Genomic DNA, 14,304 nt, shown 5'->3' with positions numbered 1-14,304 from the left:
GGTGATATTGTGCTCTTAACTTTTATTGGGCACAAAGCTATTAATAGAATGATATAGAAATATAGAAACCTGAAGCAGGAGGAGGCCATTCGGCCCTTCGACCCTGCTCCACCATTCATCTTGATCACGGCTGATTACCAAATTCAATATCCTGATGCCCCCCTTTTCCCCCATATCCCTTGATCCCTTTCGCCCCAAGAGCTATATCTAATTTCTTCTTGAAATCAGACAACGTTTTGGCCTCAACTACATTCTGCGGTAGTGAATTCCACACATTCAGCACCCTCTGGGTGAAGAAATTTCTCCTCACCTCAATCCTAAGAGGTCTATCCCTTATCCTCAAACTATAACCACTAGTTCTGGACTCCCCCACCATTGGGAACATTCTTTCTAAATCTACCCTGTCTAACCCTGTTAGAATTTTATAAGTTTCCATGGGATCCCCTCTCACCCTTCTAAACTCCAATGAATATAATTCTAGCCGACTTAGTCTCTCCTCATATGACATACCTGCCATCCCAGGAATCAGACAGGTAAACCTTCACTGTGCTCCCTCTATAGCAAGGACATCCTTCCTCAGGTGAGGACACCAAAATAGGAGACCAAAACTGCACACAATTAATATATGCAATGTGTTGCTGTTTATGCTCCACATGTGCTTTCTCCCAACTTATCCCATCTAATCCTATTGTACAGACACTCCAGTGCATCTTATCTTGTTCAATAACCAGATTGTTAATCTAAGAGTTTGTAGTCCATATTTTCCTCTCAGTATTTTTAACCAATTAAACATGATGTTATAGAATCATAGAATCCCGACAGTGCAGAAGGAGGCCATTTGGCCCATCAAGTCTGCACCAACCACAATCCGATCTAGGTCCTTATCCCCCATAATCCCACGTATTTACCCTAGCTAGTCCCCCTGACATTAAGGGGCAATTTAGCATGGCCAATCCGCCTAACCCACACATCTTTGGAGTGTTCGTGGAAACCGGAGCACCCAGAGGAAGCCCACACAGGCCTGGGGAGAATGTGCAAACTCCACACAGACAGTGACCCAAGCCGAGAATCGAACCTGAGTCCCTGCTGCTGTGAGACAGCAGTGCTAACCACTGTGTCACCGTACTGTCCTTAAAATTCAACTCTGAATAACTCATTATTATCCGTCCTTTACCGTTAAAGTTTATTAATGTCACAAGTAGGCTTACATTAACACTGCAATGAAATTACTGTGAAAATCCCCTAGTCGCCTGTTCGTGAATAAATTTTATTTCCATAAAATGTTGGCTTCCATTTACTTTATATATATATTTTTTTTCTTTTCATTTTTTCCAACTGGACCTAAAGTGAATAAACATTATTCCATCTCAATCATTTCCTTATAACCCCTTCACCCAGGTTAGTACTTCATGTCTTTTTAAATGATGGTAAAATACAAATTCATGTACCTTGATTACCTCAATGCCAATAAACCAAGCAGCTGAACTTCCATCCATTTCACCAAAAGGGCAAAGTATTCCCTTGCTTTGCTTTTTTGACTTAATGTTTGTTTAGCTTGACTGCTTCCTTGATTTGATCCCAGATGAACATGAGTTCATCAATCCCATCATTTTTACTTTCTTAACTAAACTTCTACCATCTTGCCCACCTGCTACTTTATGCTGTTTGGGTGAGCAGTGATGCAGATCAATCCCTTTGCTGTGCTGTACCTACACGCTCCGTCTCTGACTCCTCAAGTGTTTTTGTTTCTCTGCTGTATTGCTGGCTTGGAATATCTCTCCCTTTGAAAGGATTTATGTCGAGGGTTGATTTAATAGCATTAACTTAATCAAAAATTGGGTTGATGAAAAAATTCTATTCAGGGTGTAATGGGCAACTTAAAAAACGTTTTTTTAATCCAAGTGTCTTTATTAGTACTTTTGAAAGTTTGCAAGCTATACCACTGTCAACCTCTTTTTGGTAGTTGTTTTACAGGACTCACCTGAACAACCATACATTAGTCAGCACACCCTAATCTTCCTGTTTTACACTGAGTGGGAAAAGTAAGAGACCATGTCTTGAATTAATGTTTTTGATCAAATACCTTTGCAACAAAGCAGAATAGAGCTAAAAATGATCCACTGACAGGAATAAAATAAATTCCTTGATAGGAAATGAGTAAAGTATAATGAATATATCTAGAAATCATATGGAGAATCCTACATCTACGTTCATTCCATTATTAATTTAGTTACATGGGTAAGATGTGTATAGAGGGATATGGGCCAAATGTGGGCAATTGGGACGAGCTTGGGGGTTTAAAAAAATGAGCGGCATGGACAAGTTGGGCCAAAAGGCCTGTTTCCATGCTGTAAACCTCTATGACTCTATGACTCTAATTTCTATGCCCATGCTTATAATTGAAATCACCTATGTAAACTTATTATACTAGTCATGATGTTATAGACCGCTAGTTCTAATCTCCCTGTTCCTCAGCCTGCACTCAGCCTTCAACTTTTCTGCTTTCCAACTCATTAGGAGTGTCACTATTTATAAGTTTTAAAAAATATTTATTAGTGTCACAAGTAGGCTTACATTAACACTGCAATGAAGTTACTGTGAAAATCCTCTAGTCGCCACACTCCAGTGCCTGTTCGGGTACACTGAGGGAGAATTTAGCGTGGCCAGTGCACCTAACCAGCATGTCTTTTGGAGGAAACTGGAGCACCCGGAGGAAACCCACACAGATGAACATGAGTTAATCAATCCCATCATTGGTAGGAGACTGCACAGATAGTGACCCAATTTGGGAATCGAACCCGGATCCCTGGCACTGCAAGGCACCTGTGCTAACCACTGTGCCACCGTGCCGCCCATAAACAGTACAAATGTTAGATACAAAAATTTAAAGTGTCGGGACTGAATTATGCCCGTGTACCCTGGTCAAACTGTATCCTAGCCTCTAACCCCACGCCACCTGGACACAAAACCTTTGCTTGTACAATGTTGCAGGAGATCAGCTTGCCTGTATAAGATTTTTGCTCTACTTGTCAATGGCAATTAACCTAAATGCCAAGTGTGTGTCTATAATTGACAGGAACAGATGGGTGTGCTTTAACACAGAGCACAATTACTGTGCCATATTGTGAACAGATGTACAGTACAGTCAGGGCATGGAGCCCTGATGATAAAATATCCACTGGCGAATAAAAAAAATGCTGTAGCCTAAAACAAGCGGATCTTGCCTAATACAATTCGTCACTATTCTTGTGCTCTGTTTTGGCCTTGTGGGTTTTGTCATCGGATTTTTTGCGCCTCTTCCTGTCCTCCTTGGAGCTTCTGTTGCAGAGTTCAGCATCGCTGCCTGTCTGCAAGCTGTCAAAAGTGACATCTTGCGTCCCCCTCTTCAGGACTTTCTCTCCCCGTCTGTGTCTTCGGCAAAACTTGCCACACTTGTCGAAGCAGCTGAAGTGGTTCTCTGTGGTGCAGGCGTACATTCCAGCCGGGACTGCCAACACCATGGCACACACTATAACTATGATGTGAATGAGCTTCTCCCGTTGCTCCAATTCACTGATATCGTTGCCCGTGATAAATATAATGCACTGACTTCTCTTTGGAAGCTGGTTCCTCAAGGTCACACACACCTGGTACTTTGTTGCTGGAGACAGATCATTGACTGAGTAGGTGTTCACTCCTGGTCCAATATAAATCATTTCTTTCTCGGTGTCCTCAAACTTGCCAAAGTGCAATGTGTACCAGGTTTCAGCAGGGTTCACAGTTGCAGCTTGCCACTCCAGCGTAATGCCATACACCGTCTGCTTTGCAATCCTGACATCCACATAGACATTCTCCTCTTCCGAGGACGAAGGGGATAAGGACGCTGCTGCCGGCAAAGTTTCCGGAGTTAAAACATTCACCAGAATCCGGACAGATGAGTTCCCAAGGTAGTTAGCAGTAATACACAGGTAACTCCCCTCATGTGTACTGTGGACTGATGGAATGACTAGCTCCGACTTCACTCTTTCTTCATCGATATTTGTGACAGACACTGTAATTAATGTAAAGGTGTGTTTTATTTACACAATTTCCATAATTGATCATGCAAAAACACACACATTATTTTTATATAGACTGCATAAATATTGCCAAGGCCCCCACCATAATCATAAAGTACAATAATAAAGATTTGAACTCCAGCCACAGTAGGTTTATCTTTTGGCCTGTCTTTTTCCCCTCACAAAAAAGCTTTCAGGTAGGACAAATGAAGATTCCTTCCGTAAGGAAAACCAACTTTTTATTTATTTCCCAATCAGGATGTCCATTTGCTTTGGGTAACTAAAACACACCTTGTAAGAAATAGCTCAAAATGGAGCTTTACCTGACACAATAGCATTTTCCCAGTGATTATTTAAATTATTTTAGCCACTTTATTCAGCGCAAGAGTTTGCCGTTGAAGGCATGGGTGACAGTTGTACAAAAGTGAACATCTCCCACTTGCTTTGCATCCATTCTGAGACTGAGCCACTTCAAGCTCATGACTGACAGAAACAATGGTGCATCAGTACACTGAGTGGTAGCTTAGTCTTACTGAAGTGTTACTCTTACTAGGTGTCACTGCTGCACTACTTTAACATTCCTAGTCCATATTTTCTATGTCATCTGTTCAATCTCTCTGGGAGGGATTAAGAAAGTGGTGCCATTCAGAGATAGAAAATAGTGCGGAGACTTATCAATTGGGCCATGTACAACAATCACATACATGGGTCGGCATGGTAGCACAGTGGTTAGCACTGCTGTCTTACAACACTAGGGACCCGGGTTCAATTCCCGGCTTGGGTCACTGTCTGTTTGGAGTTTGCACATTCTCCCGTGTCTGCGTGGGTTTCCTCCGGGTGCTCCGGTTTCCTTCCACTGCCCAAAGATGTGCGGATTAGGTGGATTCGCCATGTTAAATTGCCCTTTAGTATCAGGGGGACTAACTAGGGTAAATGTATGTGGTTATGGGGATAGGGCCTGGGTGAGATTGTAGTCGGTGCAGACTCGATGTGCTGAATGGTCTCCTTCCGCACTGTAGGGATTCTATGACTTCTGTCCCTCCTTTCTTTCCTTGAAGTCAAAACAATTCTGCTGCATCAGAAAAAAGAACCACCAAACTCCAAGGGCAATTGCAGGTGGGCAATAAAAACGGCTTTATCAGTGTCATAGAATCATAGCCGTGCAAATTTCAGACACAAATATAAAAGAAATACAAGGCTTCCATTAATACTGCTCTTGCCTATCCATGGGTCATTCTTCCAATTCTCACTACCTTCTTTTGTATTGACATTTATCTAGTTATGGTAAATTGCTCAGATTAGGTAACTGAAATACATTTAGTTCAATGATTCATTAATAAGTAGAGGAAGGAGATGAATTATAATCAGTTCAGGTACAGAAGTTTGACAGAGTGAGATGGGAGAAATTGATTGTCTTTTTCTGCATTCCAACATCTTTGCATTCCTTTTCAAATAAGTTTTACTCAGTTTATTGATTAGTTAGTTAGGACATCCATTGAAGTGCATTTGTTATATCCTCTATGGCTCAGTTGGTAGCAATCTTGCCTCAGTGTCAGGTCCAAATCCCACTTCAGAGACTTGAACACGAATATCTAACCTGGCATTCCAATACATGCCAAACTGAAGGGGTGCTGCACTGCCTGAGGTGCTGTCTTTCAAATAAGATGTAAAACACAAGATCCTGTCTGCCCCCTCAAGTAGATGTACAAGATCCTTGGTACTACATTGACAAACAATGGGGGAGTTATCCCTCAGGGTCCTGGTCAATATTTATTCCCTAATCAACATGATAAAAACAGATCCTCTCGCATTATCAGATTGCTGTCTGTGGGAGCTTGCTTTGTGTAAATTGGGCACAACATTTCTTACATTTCAACAATGACTACATTTCAAAAGTGTCTAATTGTCTGTAAAGTGCTTGGGGTGTTCTGTGATTGTAAAAGACACTATCGGGATTTAACGGCCTTGCTCAAGCGAGACCGGAAATTCCTGCCTGAGGTCAACGGACATTTCCGTTCTCCGCCCCTCACCCGCTCCGATTCGGTGGTGGGTGGAGCAGTAGAATTCAAGCATTTATAAATCAAAGTCTTCACTGCTTTGTACTGCGGGTCACATTGACTGCAAGAAAAAGGGGTCTTTTACTGAGGGTGATTTTACAGACTGAGCCTTTCCTCATACAATCCTTACAGTGCAGAAGGAGGCCATTCGGCCCATCGAGTCTGCATCGACCACAATTCCACCCAAGCCCTATTCCCGTGACCCTACATACTTACCCTGCTAATAACCCTGACACTAGAGCCAATTTAGCATGGCCAATGCACCTAACCAGCACATCTTTGGACTGTGGGAGGAAACCGGAGCACCCGGAGGAAACCCACGCAGACACGAGGAGAATGTGCAAACTCCACACTGACAGTGACCCGAGGCCGGAATTGAACCCGGGTCCCTGGTGCTATGAGGCAGCGGCGGTAACCACTGTGCCACCATATCGCCTGTAACTAATTTGGAATTAATGAGGGAGCAGATTGGTTAATGGGGCCTCTCCAAACTTGCTGTGTTTGTTTCAATTGCCCAAGTCCTCCTATGGGCTATTTGGTTACTTTTCAACTATGACTATGTCCTGGGTTGGAACTAAACCACATTGGGTCAAAAACCCACATGAGCCATAATTAAATAGTCAAGCTGATCTCATAGCTCTCACTTTAACTGTGCTCAGAAATTTGAAGGAATTCTGAATCCCGAGTGAAAATGGTGAAATTGTTGTTTTGTGCATCTGAGCTCACTTTGCAGTGACACAAAAGCAGTAGCACAACGGACAGCAAAGAGAGAGAGAGAATGATGTCCACTGACACGATGGTAAATTAAATCCAAAAAGAACAAGCTCTACCTTTCTCAACTGCCTTCATGAAATATTACATTGCTGCGGGTAACTGGACCAGTTCGATTATCACTGGCTTGTGATGTTATTGATTCTGAGGTCAGAGCAGCAGAATTACTGAATAGCGAACTGCATGTTCTGACAAATCAGTATATTGTTTAGGAACAGAGGAACAAGTAAGTCTAAGGCCTATCTAGTTCACTTTCTATCAACCCACAGTAGTCACACGATACAGTTAAAGTTGTTGACCTATTGTTGCAATCAATCCCTATAAATTTCTATCAAACAGCCCACTACCGATCCTGAGAGAACAGTTTGCAATTATGTATTGTATGAAATTTACATTCATACATCTACAGATCTCAAAGCTTTCCTCCTGATGAGCTTTGGGTCTGCTGTTTTATAACAATATGGCTGTTATCAACAGAATTTGTGGGTGTCACGGTGGCACCGTGCTTCGCATTGCTGCCTCACAGCGTCAGAGACCTGGGTTCAATTCCCGGCTTGGGTCACTATCTGTGCAGAGTTTGCACATTCTGCCCCGTGTTTGCATGGGTTTCCTTCGGGTGCTCCGGTTTCCTCCCACAGTCCAAAGATGTGCAGGTTAGGTGGATTGGCCATGCTAAATTGCCCCGTAGTGTCAGGGGGACTTGGTAGGGTAAGTGCATGGGGTTAAGGGGATAGGGCCTGGTTGGGATTATGGGTGGTGCAGACTCGATGGGCTGAATGGCCCCCTTCTGCACTGTAGGATCCTATGATTCTATAAAAATGGGTCAGGGAAAGATGTGCGGGTTAGGTGGATTGACCATGCCAAACCATGACCATGTCCTGTACTGTAGGGGTTGTATGATTCTATGCAAGTGTAACAGGAAATAAACATGGCATTTGGGGCTAAAGGGGTCAAGGGATATGGGGAAAGGGGGGGATCAGGATATTGAATTTGATGATCAACCGTGATCAAAATGAATGGCGGAGCAGGCTCGAAGGGCTGAATGGCCTACTCCTGCTTCTAGTTTCTATGTTTCTTGCAGGAAGTGAGATTCAATGAAAATCATTGCAATATTATTTGTCAATAACCACAATGATATTCCTTTCTACATCCAGTGATGCATTTTTTTCCTGTCAATTAAACTTCTGTTAGATCCAAATCCATCTCATTAAAAGATTATAACATTTCACAAGAATGGCTAACTTTCAGACACTGACAATTGATTATTGGCCATACCGTTAAATTTCCGAATGATTTTCACACCATTTGTCCACCAGACTGTGGGGGTAGGATTTCCTGTCGCCTCACAGGTCAGATGCACCTTCTCTCCGAAGGGGACAGTAAGGTTCGTGTTGTCAGCCGTTGCCGACGGTTTGAAACAAGTTTTTAGCTCCACGTCGTAGAAATATTTCCCCGCCCTGGATTCGGGGCCCGAGCAGGAGAGATAAGAGTTCATCAGGATGATGGGGGGGCTGATGGATTTGACCAAGTGGACGAAACCCTTGAGGCGGCAGTCACAGAACCAGGGGTTGTCATGCAGAGCTAGCACAGCATTGGGGACATGTCTCCCTGCCCCCCCAGGCTGCTGTGTACTCTGGTAGACCGGCCAGTTTAAGAACACATCCGCAGAGATCACGGTCAGCTGGTTGGACGAGAGGTCCAGGTAGGTGAGGTTGGTCAGATACCGCAGGGCGTGCTCTGGAAGGACATCCAGTCTGTTGTGCTTGAGATCCAGGATCCTGAGAGCGGGGCAGTCCTGGAAAGCTGTCCAAGGTACTGAAAGCAACTTGTTCCCCTGCAGCCGCAACTCGGACAGATTATGCAAATGCTGCAGACTCTTCGCATGCATGAGTGTGATGGAGTTAAAATTGAGCCACAGGTATTCCAAGGCACGGGCCGCGGAGAAAACACCGCCTGGTAATTCTGCCAACTGGGAATTCTCTATCCTGATCTTTTTAACATCCAGTGGGATATCCCCCGGTATCCTTCGCAAGGCGGGCGACATGCAAATCAAACTTCTGCAAACAAAAAAAACCAACTTGAAATATATCTGTCCCCACATTATTCAGCTAACAATGCAATGAGTCTCACTCACCTTCCGAAACTATCATTCCTGCAGGAACACTCTGGAACACAGGACATAACTGTTCCTTCAGTGCCACAGGCGAGGAGAAGGTAGAAAATGTTCCAAATCGTATCCATTCTCCCTTAAATGGAGGCAAGGCGTTTGTGTTTGCACCAGACGCAATTTGAGATTATATCCAATCTCATTAAGAGTAATCTTCATCTGACGTAGCGCTTGGAGGCAAGATGTGTGGGCGAAGAAACTGAAAGATAATTCTACAGAGAAAACAGCATGCAGCCGCATTCGATTGGAATCGATTGGATTCGATATGTAAAAGTATTGCATAGTGTTCTGAAATATAGCAGTACATCTTTGAATCGATTAGCAAATCTCTACTGAATTCAATTCACAAACGAAATAAAGTCCAGCATGCGAGATTTAAACTAAAATGTATAATCACCTTTATCTGCTGCTCCCAAATCCTCAAATACAATTTATAGACAGCAGTAAAAGTCCCTGATTAACTCCTCTGCTGTTTTGTTGATATAATACTCGTTCTACCAGGGCTTGAACTTGCAAATTACAAGAGCCTTTTGCTAACTATACAACATATTGTTTGCAGCTTAAAATCTTTAAGGTTAGCTCTTTCTGGGAAAATATTTAGGAATTCCTGCAAAAGGTAACTGGGATAAGTCTCTATGGCTGCTTGTATGGCGTTATTCACCACCTCAGATCTGGGAGCGCTTAACAACCAATGGATTACTCTTGGAGGGCAGTCACTGCTGCCATGTACACACTACACCAGTTGCTCTTGAAGAGGTTAATGCTGAAATTTTAGGTCCAAACATCTATGGGCCTCATGCCACTACATTCTGCCCAGCTGGTTCAACGCATTAAAAATGCCAATAAAACTAGAAGACTGGGTCTCAATCTGACTTTCAAACGTATGAATGGTGCTGTCAGACCCTCTCCAGAGGGCATCTCACCCTTTGACCTCCACCTGTATTCCCTTTGTGTGAACCAGAGGGAAATAAGCTGTGACCTTTGTGCATTCTACAAAATAAGGCATCAGTTTGTACTCATAGAACCCACAAAGCATTGAATCCCTACAGTCCAGAAGGAGGCCATTCAGCCCATCAAGTCTGCTCTGACCACACTCCCACCCAGCCCCTATCCCCATAGCCCCAAATATTTAGTCTGCTAGTCCCCCTGACAGTAAGGGGCAATTTACTATGGCCAATTCACCTAACCCACACATCTTTGGACTGTGGGGGGAAACCGGAGCACCCGGAGGAAATCCACACAGACGCAGGGAGAACATGCAAACTCCACACAGACAGTGACCCAAGCCAGGAATCGAACCCGGGTCCCTGGCGTTGTGAGGCAGCAGTGCTAACCACTGTGCCACCGTGCCGTATTGTTTTGTCGCAGTCACCTCTGAGTCAGTAAATCTTGTGTTCAAACCCGAATCCAGGACTTGCACGGACCCTCGAGGCCGACACTTCATTGTAATGCTGAAGTAATGTTGCACTGTCTGAGATGCCATCTCTCTGATAAGGTGTTAAACAGAAGCACTGTCTGTCAGCGCAACCGGACAAGAAGAATTTTGTGGTATCCTGATATACTCTTGTCTACATTGACAGGATGAAAATAGAATAACTAGTCATCTGTCTCATTGTGATTTGTGACACCTTGCTGTTCTTAAATTTGCTGCTTCATTTGTCTATATCACTGCGGAAACTATGGCAAAAACACAAGGGGATGAAAGGGCGGTCACGCCACGTTAGGATGTATTTATGCACAGCAACCACGCTCGGTAGGATCAATCCTGCTGGCCCCTAACTGGCTGGAATTGTCCAATCTGGGATAGCGGTGCACAGGTCCCGGTACAGGGACATGGAGTAGGAAGGAGAAGGTCATACTTTTATTTATTTACAGGTCAGATAGCTCCCTCCAGTGAGGACTCCTCTAAAGAACTTTGTACTTTGCCCAGGAAATCACACTGAAATTAATCCACCAGGCCAATTTATGCAGTTAATTCATCACTATTATGGCTCAAGTCTACAACATGCGGAATAATCAATGGGAAGCAATGCCAGGAAATGGGATTCGAAGCAGCATCCAGTGGAGCACTGTCATTGTATTGCTGTTTATAAGGGCTTTAAATGGATGAAACTCAACAACCTCTGGTCGAAAATGAATGAAAGCCACAGTGACAAACTCCCAATAGATTATTGACCCTTTCCAATAAAGGTTAATCCATGTGGCTTTGTGGATCAGAGGGGTATTGCTGAGGGAGACAATTTCTTCATTGCCACCTTGTATATACAGACAAAATTGTGTTTGACAAGTGCACAGTGTTACGTGGAATAAATTGTTGTCAATTGAATTGACCTGGGGAAAGTTACTTTTGTTATGCCCTCCCTTGCTTCACCGTTTAGGGGTGGCACGGTGGCAGAGTGGCATAGTTGTTAGCACTGCTACCTCACAGCGCCAGGGATCCAGGGCCTCGGGTCACTGTCTGTGTGGAGTTTGCACTTTCTCCCTGTGTCTGGGTGCTCTGGTTTCCTCCCACAGTCTAAAGATGTGTGGGTTAGGTGGATTGGCCATGCTAAATTGACCCTAGTGTCAGGGGGATTAGCAGGGTAAATGTGTGGGGTTACGGGAATAGAGCCTGGGTGGGATTGTGGTCGGTACAGAATTGATGGGCCGAATGCCTTCTTCTGCACTGTAGGGATTCTATGATCTACCATCTCCACCTATTTAAACTACTTGTTCAGAACTCCTTGTTGAACAGGCTGGATGGCTGGATCTACCTGCCATTGAAACTCTTTAAGAATGGCAAACCTAACCCCAAAAGGATATAAAAAGCTTACCTTGGAAGTCAGCGATCATTAAAGGAACCCTCTGACTTGAGTGTCAGCTAGCAATTGCTTCGTGAAATTTAGGAGAGTTAGAAGGTGGTTAAAATGAATAACAACACTTTCACATCTGAGGTCAGGGCTTCAAATCCAGGCCAATGCAACTTCTATGGTGGTGTTTTCTGTGAGAATCCTGATTGAAGTTAGTTGGACGGTCAAATCCACATTCTGTGGCATAAATCCAGAATTCCAACATGTAATTGTACATAAAAGTGTCAATGACCAAGAAAGGAGGCAGTTGATGTGAAACATAGACATCTCAAACCGGAGCACTTTCTGTGATACAGTATGGGGTAGAGAAAGGACAGTAATCTTCATTCTGCATTGAACCAATCCAGATGTGAATTTGAAGGATTTGACTGGGCCTGAAAATGACCAAGGAGTATCAGTCCCCAACGCTAAAATGTCTCATTCTGCTAGGGACCCAAAATCACAGGCCAGTATGAATTCTGAATCTTTAATATAAGGAAAGATTTGGATTTATATACTACTTTATCGTGCCTCTAACCATGTCTCAAAGCACTTAACACATATTGAATTGTTTTGTGATGCTCAGCAGCACAGAAGATTCCACAAACGGCATGGTATCATCAGGCAGTTAGTCTGTTCTTGAAGATGTTGGGTCACAATAATGAAAGCTGTCATTTGGTTCTTCTATCTCATCTTTCCTTAGGAAATTAATATCTCCCTTCCATGCCCCCTCCCCTTCTCACACCCCAACCCCCTCCCCACGCCCCCACCCCCAAAGACCACATCTAAATGCCTTTTGAAGATTGCAGAAGCTTTGATTCCACTACTCAACCATACCAGCTATTGATCACTCTATGTAAAGAAATTCTCCCTGGACTTGGTCCTTAGTTGAGTTTTCTATATACCAGATTGTACCTATGTCTGTTTGTCCTGTATCCTTAATTCAATTTGCAACATTGCTTAGAACTAACTACATTCCATGCCATTCCATTCCACGCCTCTTATTCACTTATCTTTTAGGCTGCAGGGATCAAGCTCTATATTCTCTCCTTGGCTCAGTCCTACACTTTGGATCAGCTACATTGCTCCTCTCTGCACCCCTTGACTTTGCTTGCCCCCTTGTTCAATCCAAAGGTCGTATTCAATGTGTGGCCTTACAGAAACATTAGAGAGTTTCAACATGATAACCTCAGATTTATACCCCACTGACTTGGCGATAAAAGGTAGCCTGCAGAAAACCATTGGAAAAGTTCCACATGAAAGACTGCTACGCAAGCTCAAGGTTGTGGGTAACTGAGACAGAACATGTCGGTGGATAATGAAATGCCTTAAAAAGATGAAGTACTCATTGGGGAAATTATGGGGAAATGCATTGAGTAGAGTGCAGTGATGATTCCCAATACATATGTTCCACCAACATTTTTAACATTGGTCCATGGCTGATGGCTGGATCTAGCAGTGCTGAATATTTTGTATTACAACTAATAATTGTTCATAATATTTCTTTTCATATAGGAAAATATTACCCTATATTCAGCTTCTTTGAAAATAATCTCCCTCGCATGTATGGATTCGAGAATGTAACTACTCATTGGAAGGTGTTAGAAAAGAAACCAAGGCACAAACTCGAATCCTGACTATCTCATGTCCGTACATACACAGAGGAAAGCTTACAGATAGCGGGTGGAAGTTGTTTTAATCTTTTACAAGCTACACTTACAGTGCAGCTTCCATAGATATGCCTCCTTCTTCAATCAAGAGTGCCTGCAGTGATAGTCCAGGTTTGTCGGTGAGAAGTATGAGTTCTGCCCAGTGATTCACAGAAAGAGGTAAAAGTCAAGCTGGATGTATTAATCAAATTTAGCAAAACAAAAATTTATACCATCACCCAACACACCATACAGACCGTTTAGGATTTGGTAAAAGCCACTCCCCTCAGGTCTTCTGGAAATGTTTTTAAAAATTGGTTTTACAGTATGTAGGCATTGCTAACCAGGCTAATATTTATTGCCCATCCCTAGTTGCCCTTCAGAAGATGGTGCTGAGCTGCTTTCTTGTATTGTTGCAGTCACCGAGGTGTAGGTACACTCACAGTGCTGTTAGGGACATATTTTCTTTGTAGAGGTTGAATACAACTGAGTGAGTTGCTGCAACAATAGCAGAAAATGCTGGAAAATCTCAGCAGGTCTGACAGCATCTGTGGGGAGAGAATAGAACCAACGTTTAGAGTCCCGATGACCCTTCGTCAGAGCTGAGTCTGACAATTACAGCTCTGGCGAAGGGTCATCTAGACTTGAAACGTTGGCTCTATTCTCTCCCCACAGATGCTGTCAGACCTGCTGAGATTTTCCAGCATTTTCTGTTTTTGTTTCAGATTCCAGCATCTGTAGTATTTTGCTTTTATCTGAGTTGCTGGGCCATTTCGGGGGGGCATTTAAGAGTCA

General features: G+C 43.4%; 1 protein-coding gene across 1 annotated transcript; it reads right to left on the bottom strand.

Moving 5' to 3' along the window:
- Positions 1-3,224: 3,224 nt before the first annotated feature.
- lrit2 (leucine-rich repeat, immunoglobulin-like and transmembrane domains 2) lies at positions 3,225-9,037 on the bottom strand. The gene is made up of 3 exons (XM_078199305.1): positions 9,000-9,037; positions 8,141-8,922; positions 3,225-4,030 (listed from the first exon to the last, which is right to left on the bottom strand). The coding sequence occupies exons 2-3, from the start codon at positions 8,907-8,909 to the stop codon at positions 3,225-3,227; spliced, it is 1,575 nt and encodes a 524-aa protein (XP_078055431.1). The 5' UTR covers positions 8,910-8,922; positions 9,000-9,037.
- Positions 9,038-14,304: the final 5,267 nt, after the last annotated feature.

This window comes from Mustelus asterias, chromosome 28 (assembly GCF_964213995.1).
Source record: "Mustelus asterias chromosome 28, sMusAst1.hap1.1, whole genome shotgun sequence".
Taxonomy (NCBI): domain Eukaryota; kingdom Metazoa; phylum Chordata; class Chondrichthyes; order Carcharhiniformes; family Triakidae; genus Mustelus; species Mustelus asterias.
Note: the sequence above shows the minus strand (reverse complement) of the source record. Positions and strands in the feature narration are given on the sequence as shown.